This window comes from Bombina bombina, chromosome 6 (assembly GCF_027579735.1).
Source record: "Bombina bombina isolate aBomBom1 chromosome 6, aBomBom1.pri, whole genome shotgun sequence".
NCBI classification, from domain to species: Eukaryota; Metazoa; Chordata; class Amphibia; order Anura; family Bombinatoridae; genus Bombina; species Bombina bombina.
Genome location: NC_069504.1, coordinates 1,044,187,295 through 1,044,207,759, shown reverse-complemented (window position 1 = coordinate 1,044,207,759; position 20,465 = coordinate 1,044,187,295). Strand labels below are relative to the sequence as shown.

At 39.5% G+C, this 20,465-nt stretch overlaps 1 protein-coding gene across 1 annotated transcript in view; it reads left to right on the top strand.

Moving 5' to 3' along the window:
• The window catches only part of TMTC1 (transmembrane O-mannosyltransferase targeting cadherins 1), a 378,921-nt gene that overhangs the window by 332,960 nt on the left and 25,496 nt on the right, over window positions 1–20,465 (top strand). The window contains exons 15-16 of the mRNA XM_053718806.1: window positions 12,365–12,509; window positions 14,940–15,077. Coding sequence (XP_053574781.1) covers window positions 12,365–12,509; window positions 14,940–15,077 — 283 coding nt within the window. The remainder of the gene's footprint in view (window positions 1–12,364; window positions 12,510–14,939; window positions 15,078–20,465) is intronic.

Below are 20,465 nucleotides of genomic sequence, written 5' to 3'. Positions count from 1 at the left end.
TCTGCTAGTTCCTTAAAAGGACAGATATCTGTTTTGTTACACAAGCGTCTGGCAGCCGTGCCAGATGTTCAGGCGTTTGTACAGGCTTTAGTCAGAATCAAGCCTGTCTACAGACCTGTGGCTCCTCCATGGAGTCTAAATTTAGTACTTTCAGTTCTTCAAGGGGTTCCGTTTGAACCTCTACATTCCATAGATATTAAGTTACTATCTTGGAAAGATTTGTATTTGGTAGCTATTTCTTCTGCTAGAAGAGTTTCTGAATTGTCTGCTTTGCAGTGTAATTCACCTTATCTGGTGTTCCATGCAGATAAGGTTGTTTTGCGTACCAAACCTGGTTTTCTTCCAAAAGTGGTTTCTAATAAGAATATTAACCAGGAAATCATTGTTCCTTCTCTGTGCCCTAATCCAGCTTCTAAGAAGGAACGACTGTTACACAATCTTGATGTGGTTCGTGCTTTATAATTCTATTTACAAGCAACTAAAGATTTCAGACAAACATCATCCTTGTTTGTTGTCTATTCTGGTAAGAGGAGAGGTCAGAAAGCAACTGCTACCTCTCTTTCCTTCTGGCTGAAAAGCATCATCAGATTGGCTTATGAGACTGCTGGACAGCAGCCTCCTGAACGAATTACAGCTCATTCCACCAGAGCTGTGGCTTCCACATGGGCTTTCAAGAATGAGGCTTCTGTTGAACAGATTTGTAAGGCAGCGACTTGGTCTTCACTGCATACATTCACCAAATTTTACAAATTCGATACTTTTGCTTCTTCGGAGGCTATTTTTGGAAGAAAGGTTTTACAAGCAGTGGTGCCTTCCGTTTAGGTTACCTGACTTGTTCCCTCCCTTCATCCGTGTCCTAAAGCTTTGATATTGGTTCCCACAAGTAAGGATGAAGCCGGGGACCGGATACACCAATGTAGGAGAAAACAGAATTTATGTTTACCTGATAAATTTCTTTCTCCTACGGTGTATCCGGTCCACGGGCCACCCTGGCATTTGGTCAGGTTTAAATTTATTTTTCCAAACTACAGTCACCACTGCACCCTATGGTTCTCCTTTTTCTCCTAACCGTCGGTCGAATGACTGGGGGGGCGGAGCCTAAGGGGAGCTATATGGACAGCTCTGCTGTGTGTTCTCTTTGCCATTTCCTGTAGGGAATGAGAATATCCCACAAGTAAGGATGAAGCCGTGGACGGGATACACTGTAGGAGAAAGAAATTTATCAGGTAAACATAAATTCTGTTTCTTTCATATTGGCCATGAGTCCATTAGACCCACCCTTTTTATGGTGGTTATGTTTTTTTGTATAAAGCACAATTATATTTCCAGTTCCTTTTTTTGTTGCTTTTTACTCCTTTTTCTGTCACCCCACTAATTGGCTATTCGTTATACTGAATTGTGGGTGTGGTGAGGGGTGTATTTATAGGCATTTTGAGATTTGGGAAACTTTGCCCCTCCTGGAAGGATTGTATATCCCATACGTCACTAGCTCATGGACTCTTGCCAATATGAAAGAAATGAATTTATCAGGTAAGTTCTTACATAAATTATGTTTTACGCTCCGGACTCAGCTCATCATGTAGCAATCCTTTATGTGGGGTAACTGTGACTTATGTAAGTCAGATTTGGCTCATTTTGCAAGCTTAATCGTTGTTTAATTAGGGCATCCAGCAGGAGCTCACTTAATGTGCGGCCTTTAGCTTCAACTGCCGTCTCCGCCCCCGTTTAAAAGTACTTTTAATGGACAGGGCAGGGATAAAGTGTAAGAGAATGTACTTTTAATGAACAGTGCAGGGATAAAGTGTAAGAGAATGTGGGATACTTTTTAAAAGATTCTTTGATGGACAGTGAAGGCTTAATAGAATGCAATAGTAATTGACCATGAGTCACCATGTTAGGGATTTTGGATGGAGACAATCATGTGGATGCATTATAAGATGTCATGCAATGTGAGAGATTATAATATTCGCTATGAGAGGTAGTAGTATGTTTTATTACATAGAAAAATATGGTACACAATGTTGCAAGTTATGAGATGCAATCTTTGAGAGGTTATTGAATGTCATGTAACATGGTGCTATGTAAAAGATCTGCCATTGTGTTCCCCATGGCAGAACATGCTGCGTTCTGTCTCCATACAACACTGTGCTCAGGCTGCACTGTGTAGGTTTTCCTTAACACAGTGCAGCCAGAGCGATGCGCTGTTTGAAGAGAACAGTTAAATACAGAGCAGCGCATTTATTGATGGCTGGTTCTCAGGGATTTTTTCAATCCCACCCCCTAGCCTTTACCGCTCTGGAGAGCTGTGACTTCTGAATGTAAGATGTTCTTGTGAGCAATGCACCTTTTTACTACTACATTTTTACCTTATAATTATGTGATGTTAAATCAAAAGCAAAGGAAACAAATCAATTCAAGAGACATTTTAAAAACTTAACAGCAATTTTCAACTGCTGCAATATCTTATACAACTTTAAAGATTGCTTTATTATCTAGTTAATCAAAACATTGCAGTGGAGCTGCAATAACCTGTAGAAAATGTTTCACTAAAAAATGTGTTTTCTGAAAGTGAAAAAAATGTCTTCCTCTGGGCATGTGTAAAATTAATTGACACAATGCAAGATCATGTAAAACTATGTAACAGACAATAGCATACAATGTGACCATGTTATAGATCTTGTGATGTAATATGACTGTTCATGAGATACAATGTAGGGGGTCATAGGGTTCAATATCAGATACCATTGGATGCAATATAAATCCTGTAATATAATATTTGATATTTTGTAAGAAAGCATGGCATGCAAAGTGACAGATCATATAATAGAGTGTAACAAATCACAGTATGAAATGTGAGAAGGGAAGGTCACAGCATCTAATAAAGGTCAGGATTACAAGTGGAGCAGTATTTTGCGCTCCTGCTCGCGCATTAACTCCACTAGAAGTAAGCTTTTTGCATTCATCAGGTAGCGTGCATATTACAAGGTGAAAGTAAAATGTTTTTGCACAAGCACTAACCCGACGCACCCAAAAAGCCAAACTTGGGATTACGACCCCTTTAACATAACGTAATTCTTCCATAGACTTCAATGGAGCGAGAAAAGTGTGAAATAAAAACCCAAGTCGTGCAAACCCTGACATAAAGTATGAATATTTCACATTCCAAAGTTCTGCACATAGCAGAATATGTTCTATTTATTCTTAAATGCATATTTCTATGCAGATATATATAGGAATATCTATTTAAAAATACTTAGAACATGGGGGGCGGAGCTTGGCCGCGCTGGAAGATGGCCACCTAATCTTTTAGCTCCTAGGCCCTATCTATCAGAAGTTCTGATTCAGAACCCAGCAAAAATAGCTACAGGGCTAATATTGATATCCCACAAACAGGTCACTGAGCTCATCTGAGCCTACCGGAGGATAGGAAGACACAGAAAGGGTCACACAACCGGCTGTAAGAGCAATCTAAAGTGCCGTCCTACAGAGGCCCTGCACATTCCATCTGACACCTGCTGCATGACATAGATACTAAGACGGACCAAGCGCAGGTACGGTGGAGCGGCAAGCAGCAGCCTCTACCCAGAAGAAATGGTCACGCACAACTCCTCTGTTGGGAAGCCTCTGGAACATAAGCTAAGGAGGCAATCAGGACACGTTCGCTCAGAGGGACAGACAGGTGCAGGTAAAACTACGGAGCGGTCACACTGATAATTGTAAATAAGCCACAAACCGCCATAGCACCTTGTAATACACCCACGTGGCCCCTGAGCATTAAGAGCCTATAAATAAAAGTAAGTAAGTCTTTAATAACCAAAGAAGATCTACAATCTCTGTGTACCAAAGATGACATCAAAGAGATCATGGGAGAGGTTAAAAGCTGGTACGGAGAACTGAAAAGAGACCTAACCAAAGTCAATAATAGGGTCTCAACGCTAGAAGAATACCACGATACCGCCTGCAATGATATAAAACACATATCAAAGATGGCCTATGACCAAGAAGAGACTATCCATCACCTTCTAGAAAAGGTGGAAGATTTGGACAATAGAGGGCGAAGGAACAACCTAAGGATACGCGGCATACCAGAAACGATACAACCAGCCGCCCTGGAAGGCTGCCTTTAAGCCTTCCAGGGCGGCTGGAAGGCTTAAAGGCAGCTCGCCTTTAAGCCTTCCAACAGCTCGCCAGAGATAATAATTGAAAGGGCGCACACAGACCAACACATACTCTTTGAAACAATATTCCAAAAACTACTGGATCATACCAAAGGCACACTATTCCTGGGGGGAGATTTTAACCTTTCACTAGATGCAAGGGTGGATACTTCTACAGGATTTACGCACATGCCAAAACGGACAATAAAGTCAGTCACAAATCAGCTGACACAATTGACTTTGCATGACACCTGGCGAACACTTAACCCGAACTCTAGAGACTACACTTTTTATTCCCATCCACACAAAACATATACAAGAATAGATTACATATTTACAGATCAGATAGGGCTCTCAATGATAACAGACTCCAATATACTTCCTACTACATGGTCTGACCATGCCCCGGTGCAGTGCACCATAGACTGGCCTGACATCCCACAACAGCCATTCCTATGGAGATTGGACGAGTACATGCTTGAAAATACTCTGGTAAATCAGGACATAAAAAAACCCACTAGGAAATTACTTTAGAGAAAACAACACAGACAATATAGCCCACTCAACAGTATGGGAAGCACATAAGTGCGTGGTGAGGGGGGAATTTTTGTTACTTAAGGCCCGGGAAAAAAGGAACAATAGACAATACTTGAATTCTACACTAGCACAGATAGGCTATTGGGAAAAAAAACATAAACTAGAACCACGCTCTACCTCAATATATAATGCACTGACTCAAGCCAGGCTACACCTAAAAGAATACTTAACAAAAGAATACCAAAAGAAGTCAGTGCTCTTAAAGCAGAAATATTTTGATATGCGAGATAAAACTGGACCATCCTTGGCAAGAGCACTCAAAAGACGCCAGCTGGCCACACACATACACAGCATCACTGATCACCAGGGAAAATCCCATAATGAAGTAAACAGATAGCAGAGTCCTTCCGACATTACTATGCCACACTTTACTGCATTAAAAACACTGCCACGACATTGGACATAGATAAATTCCTCTCACACATAGAGCTTCCAACTTTGGATGAGAAGGAGGTGGAACAACTGGAGACACCAATTTCCTTAGAGGAAATTCAAACAGCCATCAAGGGTATGCCTAATGGCAAAAGCCCAGGCCCAGATGATCTGAGTATAAAATATTATAAAAAATTCACAAGATTTTTAATATCCCCACTGGCAGAGGTATTTAATAACTTATTAGAAACAGGTGGTCTCCCCAGGAATATGCTGGAGGCACACATAACGGTACTCCCAAAACCAGGGAAGAAAACAGATAAACCTGAAAATTTCCGCCCAATTTCCCTGCTAAATTAAGATTTAAAAATCCTAGCCACCAGAATAAACAGGTATTTACCCAAACTAATACACACAGACCAAGTGGGATTCGTCCCAAATCGGGAGGCAAGGGACAATACCCTGAAGGCCCTACAAATTATATCCCATGTCAAAAATAACAATATCCCTGTGGTCATGATTTCCCCAGACGCGGAAAAAGCCTTTGACAGGGTGAATTGGCAGTTTCTAAAAGTAGTGATGCAAAAGATGAAATTCTGCGACAAATTTATATCACAGGCATTCTCCCTATACTCCTCCCCTATGGCCAAAGTCAAAGTTAACGGTATCCTATCAGATAGCGTCAATATATATAATGGTACAAGACAACGTTGCCCACTCCTATCCTGTTTGCACTGTTCATAGAGACTTTGGCACAAAGGATTAGACAACACCCTCAAATTGTAGGAATGCACATAAACAATACTGATTACAAACTGGCTTTATATGCCGACGATATTCTTCTCACACTCACCAAGATAGAAACCTCGATACCGCATACCTTAGACACATTAAGTGAATTTGGGCTTGTCTCTAATTTCCTTTTGAATGTCACCAAATCTGAAATGCTGAACCTCACATACGAAGAACAAGTGCTGAACCGTTTGACGCTTCACTGCCCACTTAAAAAACAAAGGATTAAATTAAAATACCTGGGAATATACCTTGCAACAGACTCTAAAGTAATATTTCAATCCAATTATAAGTTGCTAGAGGAGAATATCTCAGCTGATCTGTTAAGATGGAAAAATAATACCATCTCCTGGCTCGGCAGGATCAATGTAATAAAAATGAATATTCTCCCGAGACTCTTGTACCTGATGCAGACTACCCCGATACCTTTGACAAGTCAATACTTACACAAAATTCAATCGCACTTAGAACAATTAAAGGGACAGTCTACACCAAAATGTTTCTTATTTAAAAAGATAGATAATCCCTTTATTACCCATTCCCTGTTTTTGCATAACCAACACAGTTATATTAATATGATTTTTACCTCTGTGATTACCTTGTATCTAAGCCTTTGCAGACAGCCTCCTTATCTAAGTGCCTTTGACAGACATGCAGTGTAGTCAATCAGTGAAGACTCCTAAATAACTTCACAGGAGTGAGCACAATGTTATCTATATGAACCATGTGAACTAGCACAGTCTAACTGTGAAAAACTTTCAAAATGCTCTGAGCTAGGAGGCGGTTTTCAACTGTTTAGAAATCAGTTTGAGCCTAGCTAGGTTTAGCTTTTCAAAAATACCACCAAGGGAACAAAGCAAATTTGATGATAAAAGTAAATTGGAAAGTTGTTTTAAAATTGCATACCCTATCTGAATCATGAAAGTTTAGTTTTGACTTTACTGTCCCTTTAATCTGGCAGGGAATTAAGCCAAGAATAGCAAGGCACACATTGTATTTACCCAAAGACAGAGGGGGACTGGGCGTACCACACATATCTACATACAAAATCGCTATAACTTTACACAGGCTGCTGGAATGTGCTAACAGTCCACACAAACAATGGGTCCAATAAGACAGGCAAGTGATGGGCCTGGCTAATGTAGGGATGGCTGCGTGGCTCCCAGCGGGACATAGACTGTCTGTAATACATTCTACCCCTATATTGACGGACTTATTCTCTATCTGGGATAAGCTCCTGCACACATCCACCAACATATCAGGATTAGTTTCCCCCATGACACCCATTAGCAATAACCCATCTCTAACTTGGAACCTCATAGCGACACAGGCTGACAATGCTATACACATAAAAGTCCAAACAATTTCAATATTATATAGAGACGGGAAAGCTAAAACATTGGATGAAATCTCAGATTTATACACAGGATTATCCCTGGCATGGTACTCTCACGCACAAATCTGCCACTATGTAAATTCACACCCTGATAAGCAACATTTCCTCAGAAAACCCACCCCATTTGAGGCTTTATGCCTGCTAGACACCCCACCGAAACACGCAATATCCATTCTGTATAAACTGCTTTTGCTGGAGAATACCCAAACGCTACCTACATACACTAAATCATGGGAAAAGGAATTGGGGTCTAGCTTCAATTGTAAAGAGTGGAACGCAGCATTCCTATACACTAAACAGTCCTCAATCTCCACTGGGATATTAGAAACCAACTACAAATACCTCACAAGGTTGTACCTCACCCCAAGCAGAATTAAAAAATATATAAAACTTCCAGCAATAAATAATGGAGGGGATGCAGTGAAGTCGGAACCCCAACACACATATGGTAGCATTGTAACAAACTGGACATATTTTGGGCCGATGTTCTCACCCAAATAGATAGTAGGGCAAACAATGCCACAGATTCTTCTGTTCCTAACGCTACCAAAGATAGACAATTCAGCACTCAGAGCGTTGCGGATACTTATGCTAAATAGTGCAAAAAGTAATAATTCGAGGAGGCGGAGCTAGCCATCGCAGCAACTAGACGCACATATAACCTGCTCCTGGATCCAACTGATAACTAAGGGGTTCCTTTTGCCCTAATAGCCCATAATAAGTGTCAGATATACTTTGAGCCTTGTCTGGGAGCTTGCAAAACAGAACTGAGAAGATTCGGGAAAATTTTCATGACCCATTGGAGGAGAGACTTAGTGCGGCCTTGCCACGCAGAGGGCCTATCATGGCAGATTCCCATATGGCTATCCTAGTTCTCTTCAAGGAGTATGACCGCAACCTCAGGGACAGATTTGACCGGCTTATTGCAGCCGTTGCATCTCAGGACGAGGAAGAGAGTAGCGCTGAAGTGAGTTGCGCTGAATTACGTGCAGAAGAAGCTGTGGCTCCGGGTACACCCGTGATTACTTCCCAGGGGCCTCCTACCCGACATCCTCTACCGGAGACTGCTTTTCCTCCAGAACCTACCTTAATCTACAAGGGCGGTGGCCGCGCACCATATCCCGCTCCCTTGGGAGACGCGGTCAGTGCGTGTGATCCACATAGAACCTTTTTACCCCTTGAGGATGAAGCGGCTGTGGGGAGCGCTGGAGGCGGGGCCCTCGAGATGTCTGTGTGGGGGTTTCTGGATGTGCCCGTCCAGGCGGTCATAGCTACAGAGACACTCTGCCTCGCCATGTGGACTCTCTCTCATCGCTGTCTGGTTTTCCACTGCAGCCGCTCTACAACCCTTGTGCTGCTGACGCCTTTTCAAAGTTCCGGTAGGTTTGGTTGGGCCATCATGAAGGTCGGTGTCGGGTGAAAACCTGATGGAGGCGGTGGATGCCAAAATCTTGGACTGCTGCTCAATCCTACCCGCCCTATGCGCTCCTGATAGAATTTAAGGTTTGGCCTTGCCAAACAACTGCCTCAACATCTAGAATCAGAGAACCTGCACTTATGAAGAATAACATCGGACAATATGCAGACTGTGTAACTAACTAATTTTGCTGTTGACAGTATGTATAGCTCTTATAGAGATCTAACGACAATGACTGTACTTATGTAGCTGCCTGGGAATATCTTTCATATGTAACCGGGTTACTGCTTAACATCCTACCGTTTGTATTCTTTCAAGCAATTGGTTTATGTTTCAAATCCCTTCCTTTTATAGTAGAACAGGGTGGTACAAATTCGCGCAGACTACAATATTTAATGCCTAAATTATGCCTGGATGGTATTCTAGTCTGTTAGACTACCCTCTGTAGATCGTGTACTCTTAGTAGCCTAGCTGGCTTTGAAAAGTCCCACTTAACCACCTCTATTTTAAACTAATAATAAGGATCTAGAGAACAGCAGTTTTTGCATATTCATTGTGTGCTAGTTGCTCCTTAGATAAGCACCTGTCTTGTATGTATTTATTACTTCTCGCAGTGATATGCAAAAGCCTGTATACATTTTCCTGAGTAGTTCTTAGGCAGTCATTGTCATAAATATTTATGTTCATCTGGATCTCACTGGATTAAATGCACCTATGTTCTAGAGTAACAATAAGGATCCAGAGTCAGGTAGTTTTTGCATGTTCACTGTGTGCTAGCAGCTGACCTGTGCTACATTTGTTTACGTTTTAGGAAAGTTATTCCTTAGAAAAGTACCTATCTTGTATGTATTGGTTGAACCTCACAAAGATATGCAATAGTTTGTATGTTTAGCTTAGTACTATCACATCCCCATACCCTAGATAGAGAAATGATGACTGGGATCACTTATTGCAACCAAATAACACACACCATACCCTAGGGGGATATTCCACATCAGCTATTGCAACCTTATAAAGGGTCTTATCTCACCCCCTTTGCGGGATTTATCCCACGTACGATTCTCTTATAGCAATCGCCTACATGAGTACTTGTGGTAATGGGGTCTTCACTGAGTAGAGTGTTTTTATTCTCGGTACTGACTAAGTCCCATCTTAGTTATAATAGTTCTGCCCGTGAGGCAGGTCAGCATATATGGAGAATAATAGCTTTTGTCTGCTGTGCACTACTTCGCCCCCCCCCCCCTCTTCTCTGCGGTAAGGGATGAGTAATTTCTCCTCCGCAGCCACACTCTGACAGAGTTAAGTAGTCTCTGTCCTATCCGTAAAGTCTTTGTGGTTGAATGTCCCTACATGTGGGTAAGAACGGCTCTACGGATCTTAAAATTTAAAGTTATATTTCATTATTATTCAGTGTTCCAAAGTCTGCAGAATGCTCATCCTTATAAACCTTGTACACATATCAGCTCATGTATATATTTAAAGTATGAGATTGATTCTTGTTGCGTTGTTTAGAAGTTAGTGGATGTAAGATAACCAACGCAAGTGTTTCTTGAGTCCTCCATAGAATTAATTTTCGCTGATGTGGCTGATAATTAACAAAGGAAAAATATTACTGATGTGTTTATATATGTCTAAATGTTTACTTTTTTCTACATATAGTTTGTTAACTTTTGTAAGCTTATTTAATCGTTAACCGGAAGATGAGTTAACACAAGACTGTTTACTGATCTACTTTGTGTGTCCTATTCCTGTTTTGCGCATATTCCACATTTATCACTGTACTATACTATTTACTGTCTAATATTCCTTTGAAGATGCTTTAACGGGTTAAGTTTGAGTGTATAGATTGTTTTAACTCATTATATGGTATCACTGTTTTGTTGATGTGTCTTCATCAATACCTTAGTTTTCTGGTCCCTTGGGTGGACCTCTGTTGCATTGAAGACTTCACGCAGATACATCAATAAAATGAGGTGCAATGTTGAAGGGTTTTATTTGGAGCCGGATAAGCGGGATGTGATCCCCTGCTCATTGATGTTTTGATCTATGCAACCAAGGTCTCTCGCACCAGTGTATTTGTGACGTTGCCCTTCAATTGTAAAATGTTATGTGTTTATTTGGATTGCCTCAATAAAAAATATTAATTATAAAAAAAAAAAAAAAAAAAAGTAATAATTCCAATGCTTTTGAAATCAGAAACCGTTCCTACTGTGGAAGACTGGAAATCACAGGTCACTACACTGTTACAGCTAGAGAGATACCATCACTGGCAAATGGGAACACTGAGAACTCATGAATTAATGCTAGCAACATGGCGACAGTACACTACAGACACACGACAGGGCGACATAGTGAGCACATGAACTGGCCGGCAGGCCCGGCTTGTGATGGCTGTCTCTCAAACATTGACAATTCGACCTCCATAAAAGGCATTCAAAGAGTTATTAATAATCTTATTGAGCCGGGGGGAAGGGGGTGAGGAATAGTTTTATTTTATTGATCTACACTCGGTGGGAGGGAGAAGGACGGGGCATAGACTCAGTCCTGTGAAAAAGTAACAGTAGCCTCAGCAAAGCAGTAACCTAGATATATAGTTCAAACCTTCTAATGACCTTACACCTATGCAGACGGAGAAATAAGAGAAGGTATACTTGGACACTACAAATGTATACATGAGACAAGCTAACCCGAGTATTTGTAACCAAATGTTTGGAATAATAATATGTACACTGTATCTCAACGTATATCGCAGTTTTGCCATATATTTGGCATTATTACCTCACAAATGTATGTAAAGTTTTTGCATCCAATAAAGAAAATTTAACAAAAAAAAAATACTTAGAACATATTTCTCTATGTGAAGAACATTGGAATGTAAAATATTTACAGTAAATATATAGTTAAACACTTAAATATGAATATTGCATAAATATGATTTTTCATGTTTTTAGCTACTTGACTGCAAAGGGCTCCAATGCACTTATATATATGTTTATATATATGTGTGCATATGTATTTATATGTGCATATATGTCTGTAAATACATATATACACATATACCTGTATTTATGTATTAATATGTGTACATATGTATTTATATGTGTATATATGTCTGTAAATACATATATACTCATATTAATACATACATATATATATATACACACATACAGTGGATATTGAAAAGAATCACCAACCTTGAAAATAATCAAATTTTGATGCTTTATTTTTGCCTGACGTGTAGTGTTATATCTTTAACTTGGATGTTATAAGTTGCACTGAGTAATTACAACTGGATAAGCAAAAACTGTATCTGTCTTTATTTCAGATAGAAAAGCAACAAAATGTGATTATTTTCAAGGGGGGGGTGTGATTATTTTCAATACCCACTGTACATACATATACATATTTAGACATGTATTTGTATGTCTGTCTATGTTAAAACCCTTTGCCTACCTCATATCTTTGAGCCCTTATAAGTTTTTTTTATGCAATATTTTTTTTAATAATATTTTATTAGTGTTATGAGTGTTACTGCAGTTTTAAATATAATTTTGATGTCTTTTGTGCAACTTTTCAATAAGTAACTTTTATACTGTTTACAGAATAGTTATGCTTTTTGTTTCCCATTGTCAGAGCTCTGCAGATATCTCGTGATCCTGATGTAATCTCCCCTCTCGGAGCTCTCTATTACAACACAGGACAATATAACGAAGCTCTGGTTCTTTACCAAGAAGCTGTGGGTTTGCACCCAGGCAATTTGCAGTTACACCTGTCACTGGTAAATAATAGCGAGAATGTGCCATGTTCCCACAACACCTTTTATTTGACATCAGCCCCTATTTCTATTCATCAGAGTTTGCCTTGTACTCAGATCGTTGTATTAAGCTGTTTTTCCAATCCATTAGAAGCACAGCCTTTTGAATTAGTTAAAGGGACAGTCTACTCCAGAATTGTTATTGTTTAAAAAGATAGATAATCCCTTTATTACCAATTCCCAGTTTTGCATAACCAACACAGTTATATTAATATACATCTTACCTCTGTGATTACCTTGTATCTAAGCCTCTGCAGACTTCCCCTTATTTCAGTTATTGTGATAGACTTGCTTTTTAGCCAATCAGTACTGACTCCTAGGTTACTCCACGGGAGTGAGCACAGTATTATCTATATGGCACACATGACCTAACCCCCTTTAGCTGTGAACAATTGTCAAATGAATTTAGACAACAGGCGACATTAGCATATGAGCCTACCTAGGTTTAGTTTTCAATTAAGTATACCAAGAGAACAAAGCAAATTTGATGATAAAAGTAAATAGGAAAGCTGTTTAAAATTGCATGCCCTATCTGAATCATGGCAGTTTAATTTTGACTAGACTGTCCCTTTAACCCCTTGAGTGCTAATGACGGCTCTGAGCCGTCACAGAGTTTCCCACTCTGGTGCTAATGACGGCTCAGAGCCATCACTAGCACTCTCCCAACTTGAGGGAGATCTGGGGGCTCTCACCCGCTCCTACCCCGGCTGCATAATGAAAGGCATCGCCGGGGCTTCCGTTTTGCGGGGTGGTGTCACGCGCAATAAACGTGATGATGTCACCGCGCAACTTTATATAACATTAGCAATGTTAAATATAGGAGCAGGGGGCATCCTGCTTAGAAGCCTGTATCTCAGGCATCTAAGCAGCTACAGACCCCCAAGACCCCCCGTTGGAAAGGTAATCGCCTAACCTTTCCAACGGTGTAAGTCTTGGGGATCTGAAATAAAGAAAAAAAATATTTTTAAAAATATTAAATAAAAGCCCCTTTAAGAAAACCTTAGCACCCAGGTGGGAAAGTGCTTAGCACTCAAAGGGTTAAGCCAGTGCTTCTTCTTGGTGGCGCAAGATTGTAGAAGGGAGAAATGTGAGGAAGTATTGTTTTACAGAAAGATTAATGAAAATAGAGGTGGTATATATCATTCAAAAAGCTGGGGATGTGCATAAGGCTATCCTAAGAAAACAGTAATATCTAATATGGGTAGACTTGATTGGCCTTTTGATTCTTACCTACCGTCAAATTCTATGTTTCTGACTTCAACTTCTTTCACAGTGAGGGGACCCAAGTGATGGCATATGCAAAGGTTTATTCCAGAAGAAAAGTATAAAATCTCAAAGACAAACTCAAATAAAATGTAATAATGCACAACGCGTTTCAACAATGTATCGTCTTTCTCAAGAGCAAAACAAATTCAATAAAAGGAGCTTACTATTTAAGCATATGTTGTATATATTGCAGCAAGCTGTAATATAGTTATTTTTTAAATATTAAGCCACCAAATTACAACTGCAACTTAACATGAACGTCAGGTTTTTTTATATGCAGATTGGGTAAACATGCAAAAAAAAAAAACATAAACACTGCTAAATTATTACTTTTTTCACTTAACAAATGAATATGTGTGCAGTTAACAATATCAAATAATTTTGCACAGTTTTTGTTTTCTTAAAGGGAAATTAAAGAATTTTTTTATTTATACATCAAAAATTATTCACAGCATTGCTTGCAAAATATACATTTTAAAAAGTATTTAAAACCGTCATTTTATTAGACAAAATATATGCATTTTGCAGGCCTGGGACACACCATTTGAAAAACATTTAATGTTTGTTATGGCCAGTTAGGCCTGCATATGATGTATCAACCTATCAGTGTGTAGGAGTGTATGTGTTCTGTATTCCATGGAATGCACTCCAGGCTTTCTGGGGCAGTTAGAGTTAAATTACAAAAAATCAGTTAGAATATTATCGTACATAATTAAACACTTTGGGTTGGTCAGAATCCCTTAGAAAAGTTTAATGATTTATCTACAAAAATCTCCTAGACTTTAATGTTGTTTTTCTGCTGAAAAAAATCATTAGATACGTTTCTTTCTACAAGATTGTGATCATCGCCATTATTTGAAATGAACTTTTTAAGCATTGGCGTGATTTCAGATTTGGAAACCCTGTAAAAAAAAATTGCCAATCACTTTTACATGGATTTTCTAATGTATTGATCTAGACCCCAATAACTTTTTACATCCATCAAATCTTTTTTACTGTTTACTTTATTCTGTACCACTTCTTCAGCTTTCCTTCTAGCTCTGCATATTTCATCATTGCCATCTGCCTCTGCTTTATTCTACACTTCTAGTTCGTTTTCCTTACTCTTGCATTAATTATGTATCTTAGGCTCAGGTCTTAATAGTGATGAACCAACTTGTGGAAGCTGAATCTCTCATTGTTCAGATGGCAGAGGAGTTTTCCGACTGCACTGAATGCTACAGGCTCCTCTCAGCCATTTACTCCAAAGAAGAAAACTATCCCAAGGTAACTGCATCTTCACTCGTTCCACAGTATTTACAAACCATCTTGTCATCTTAAAGGGACAGTCTACTCCAGAATTGTTTAAAAAGATAGATAATCCCTTTATTACCCATTCCCCAGTTTTATTAATATACTTTCTCTTGTAAGGTGTATCCAGTCCACGGATCATCCATTACTTGTGGGATATTCTCCTCCCCAACAGGGAGCTGCAAGAGGATCACCCACAGCAGAGCTGTCTATATAGCTCCTCCCCCAACTGCCACTCCCCAGTCATTCTCTTGCAGCGCTCGACATGGGTAGTTGCTAGAGAGATGTGGTGCATTAATGTAGTTTATCTTCAATCAAAAGTTTATTATTTTCAAATGGTACCGGAGTTGTACTATTTTAGCCTCAAGCAGAAAGTTGAAGAAGAGTCTGCCTGAGGTTTTTGATGATCTTAGCAGTTTGTAACTAAGATCCACTGCTGTTCTCACACATAACTGAAGAGATGAGTAACTTCAGCTGGGGGAATGGCGTGCAGGGTCTCCTGCTCTGAGGTATGTGCAGTTAAAAAAAATTCTAGAGAGAGGATAAGCTAGAAAATGCTGACAGTACCTGATTTATTTAAGGTAAGCCTGATTACAGTGATTTAATAACGACTGGTATCATGCTTGCTGTAAAGGGTAATATTTTTGTTATTTACTCTCATTACTGAATAGATATAACGTTTGCTTGATGTATATAAACGTTTATTACAAATGGTGATAAAACTTTATTCTGGGGCCCAGTTTTTCCACATGGCTGACTAGATTTTGCCTAGGGATAGTTTTTTATAGCCCTCTCACTGTGAGTACAGGTTGGGAGGGGCCTAATTTCAGGCCTAAATCGTGCAGTAGTTTTTGCAGCAGTGACATGCGGTGAGGTCTGTGGCTGGTGAGGCACTAGATATGTACCCCCAACAGGGCAGGTTTTATTTTTTTTGCTGAACCAGTGCATAGATTAAATAATAAGCTGATGTGTGAGAGCATGTTATTAACCATGGTGTTACTGATCAGATGATTATTTTACTTTTGCGCTGGTTCAGCTATAATGAAAACCTTACCTGTTGGGGTACTTGAGGACCACAGTTAAGATACATTTCACTAAAGCACCAACTCATCTTTATAATTAATTTATATTCTTCAAAGGGAAATATATTATAATTACAATTCAGTGAAAGGAGGACAATGTGATTTTATTTTAAAATAGATAACGTCAGCAGTTATCTGCCAGAAGAAGAGTATAAGTTTGACTGATAACCTCAAAACAAAATGAATACATAAGGACATGAAAAATATGATTGCAATTGTTTGAAGTGTTCTTCTAAGTAAAAAGTACAGCAAAGACAACTAAATTATTCCATAAGATCATGTCACTGCTGCTGGGCTTACAGTTATCTATCTTTTTCAGCATCCATCATTGTATGGCATTGCCATAAAGATAAATAACTGCACTCCCAGCAGTGACATGATGATATCTTATAGAATAATTTAGTTGTCTTTGCTGTACATTTTACTTAGAAGCACACTTCAAACAATTGCAATCATATTTTTCATGTCCTTATGTATTCATTTTGTTTTGAGGTTATCAGCTGTCAAAATTATACTCTAAGTTCTGGCAGATAACTGCCTGACAGTGACGTCATCTATTTTAAAATAAAATCACATTGTCCTCCTTTCACTGAATTGTATTATAATGTATTTACCAATTCCCTGGGAACTGAGAAGAATATAAATTCTGACTTTGTTCACTAACTTCACTTTATGATCATTACGTGTAAAAATATATAGTCATGTAATAATAATATGATATATGATGTGACTCTTATTGTACACAGCTTACAACTGCACTGTGCACCATCCAGAATCCTTTGGAAACATTTTCTATCATTTCTAGTATTTTCTCATTTTTTTCACATTCATTTTGCATAAATTGCATGTGGCAAAAATTGTGATTATTAAGCTCGCAATTCCTACTCTATATCATTTGTTTTAATCAGAACCCAACACTCATGATCATCATGATCATCTCACACCACACCACACCAAGCAATAATCAGCCAGAATGCAATTTTCAGTGAGGAAAAAAAAAAAAGTTTTTTTTATGATTCTTTATGACTTTCAGCATCAGCAAACTCTTCAGGAGTTCAGGGCTGCACAGCACAGTGCATACTGAGGCATAGCTAGGTCCTAACCTGGTGCTTACTTTAACTAAGGTTATGACAACCGGTCGTCACTAGAAGTCACCTGTTCATTAGATTTGTGCTCTCTGTCATAAAATTGTGTTTAATTCCCTCAACAGTAATTTAAATCTATCTATAATAAGGAATAGAAGTTAATAAAGGAGCATTACATTCTAAATTTAACACCCAGTTAAAGTTTGGTTCCGCTGTAGAATCTAAAAGAAAGATATGTCATTAGCTGTCATTATATTACACACATTTTATTATTGTGTGTAAACTACTACCCAGAGAAGTTGAAGTAAATCCAGCAGGATTTAGAGATATGAGCTTGTAAAATGGTGGATAATGATTGTTCAATAAAACATTTATACTGTATGTCCTATAACTGTCCACAGTTGAGGTGAATGGAGAAACAATAATCAAGAGGCTTTTAAGGGGTCTGTCCCTGGACTGCAAGCACTGGAATAATTGCTAACAAAACAGTATTAAATACTTGTTATGCATGAAGCCTTTTAAAATACAGTGCACAATAGCTGAACAAAATGACTCCAAAGAAACATTAAACTCCTTGATTTTATGTAAAGTTGTGCTTTGTCCCCCACTCCCCAAAGTGGCTAAAAAGCAAATCCTGAACTTGCCTAACTGCAGCCATTTGATGTGCAACATTTCCACTTAATATAATTGGCGGTTTTGCTTTTCTACTAGAAAATTTGTAAGGAGCGTGGGACAAGACAATAAAATACTGTAATGAATTTGCACTTTTTCTTTCATGTCAGAATCTATTTTTTCCTCTTTGAACTGATATTGACACTAAAAGGAAATACAACACTGTGCACAAATTATTCACAGTAATCAATCATTACTAGCTATTGACTAATAAGGAAAACACCCACTGGTCTATTGCTGACTAACAACAGCACTGTACAAAAGGAAAAATGTGTTTTATTAAGCATAGGACCACCCATCTATCAAAACTGCATTATATTATACTGTTCTTTAGTCTCTCACTTACCGGGTCGCTGACTGAAGGGTTTTGCAAACGAAGTGATATTATTCCACATACATAACTTAAATAGTGGCTCTGTGACCGTGTCCGCTCCTCCACTCCTCCTGAGTCTACTCTTCTTCTCCACGGCACGCCACCACAGTACAGTCCTCCTCCGACCTCCAGGACCTCCTCCCTCCACAGCCACAACCGCAGCTGCTGACTGAGTCTCACTGAGCACTTTGAATTCGAGCAGGACAGTACGGGCACGCCACACAGTTGCAGCAGCAGCTCCCTCTCTAGTCTTCCCGCCTGAACAACTGAAACCGGCGCGACGTCACATGACCCCCACACCACACGTCACTCTGTCAATCAGCAGGCACGCATCCCAGCAGTGCTGAATGCTGATTGGCTGAGTGATGTAGCTCATCATGGAGGCGGTTTGGAGAACCGCCTCCATTGGAGCTACTATGAGGGCACGGCGAGTCACCAGTAGGTGGCGCAGCTCTAAGTGAGCAGAAGATTGTCATTTACATCCATTGTTGCGCAATTATGGAGGGCAGCGGACCAGCTCACTGCCTCATAATTGCGCAACAATGGATGCTAACTTGCTATTTCTAAGCTGAATTTGGCTGCTGCGCATGCGCAAGGGCAGTAAAATAAAATAATAATATTGTGTGGGGGACCTGGGTAAAATGATTTCATCATCGGGGGTGGCCAAAAACAAATAAGAAAAAAAAATACGTTTTTTTATTTTTAATAAATATTATTTAAATCTTCTTTTCCCTGATTGGACAGGGGAGGCACTGCCTCCCCTGCCTCCTATTACTGCACGTCACTGTTTTGCAGCTTGAGACTTCCAGCTTCCCTGAAGGAGTCCACTGAACATATAGGACCTCTCTAAAGGGTTTTTGTGCCTTCCAAAGTCGTTGTATGGGCAGGTAGGGCCACAGCAGAGCTGTGGCAGTTGGTTGTGACTGTTTAAAAACGTTTATATAATTTTTTTTATCCGGTTTTGAAACTAAGGGGTTAATCATCCATTTGCAAGTGGGTGCAATGCTATTTAAGTCTATTATACACACTGTAAAAATTTCATAAAATTTACTGCTTTTTTCACTGTTTTGCAGTTTCTGTGATTGTTTTTTTCTCTTAAAGGCACAGTACCGTTTTTATTTTTTGCTTGTTCACAGTTATTAAAGTGTTTTACAAGCTTGCTGGTCTCATTACTAGTCTGTTTAAACATGCCTGACATAGAGAAAACTCATTGTTCATTATGTTTAGAAGCCATTGTGGAACCCCCTCTTAGAATGTGTACCAAATGCACTGATTTTACTATAAGCTATAAAGATCATATTCTGGCTTTAAAAGATTTATCACCAGAGGAAACTTACAAGGGGGAAGTTATGCCGACTAACTCTCCCCACGTGTCAGAATCTATGACTCCCGCTCAAGGGACGCCTGCTCTAGAGGCACCAAGTACATCTAGCGCGCCTATAGCGTTTACCTTACAAGACATGGCGGCAGTTATGGATCATACCCTTACAGCGGTATTGTCCAAACTACCAGGGTTACAAGGAAAGCGAGACAGCTCTGGGACTAGGAAAAATACAGAGCACTCTGACGCTTTAGTAGCTATGTCTGATATTCCCTCACAATATGCAGAAGCTGAGGAAGGAGAGCTTCTATCTGTGGGTGATATTTCTGACTCAGGGAAGATAATTCAACCTGATTCTGATATGTCTACATTTAAATTTAAGCTTGAACACCTCCGCATGTTGCTCAGGGAGGTTTTAGCTGCTCTGAATGACTGTGACACCATTATGGTCCCAGAGAAATTGTGTAGATTGGATAAATACTATGCATTGCTTGTTTACACTGATGTTTTTCCAATACCTAAGAGGTTTTCAGAAATTATTACTAAGGAATGGGATAGACCAGGTGTACCGTTCTCTCCCCCTCCTGTTTTTAAAAAGATGTTTCCCATAGATGCCACTACACGGGACTTATGGCAAACGGTCCCTAAGGTGGAGGGAGCAGTCTCTACCCTAGCGAAGCGTACAACTATCCCAGTCAAGGACAGTTGTGCTTTCCTAGATCCAATGGATAAAAAGTTAGAGGGTTACCTTAAGAAAATGTTTATTTAACAGGGTTTTATTCTCCAGCCTCTTGCATGCATTGCCCCTGTCACTGCTGCTGCGGCCTTCTG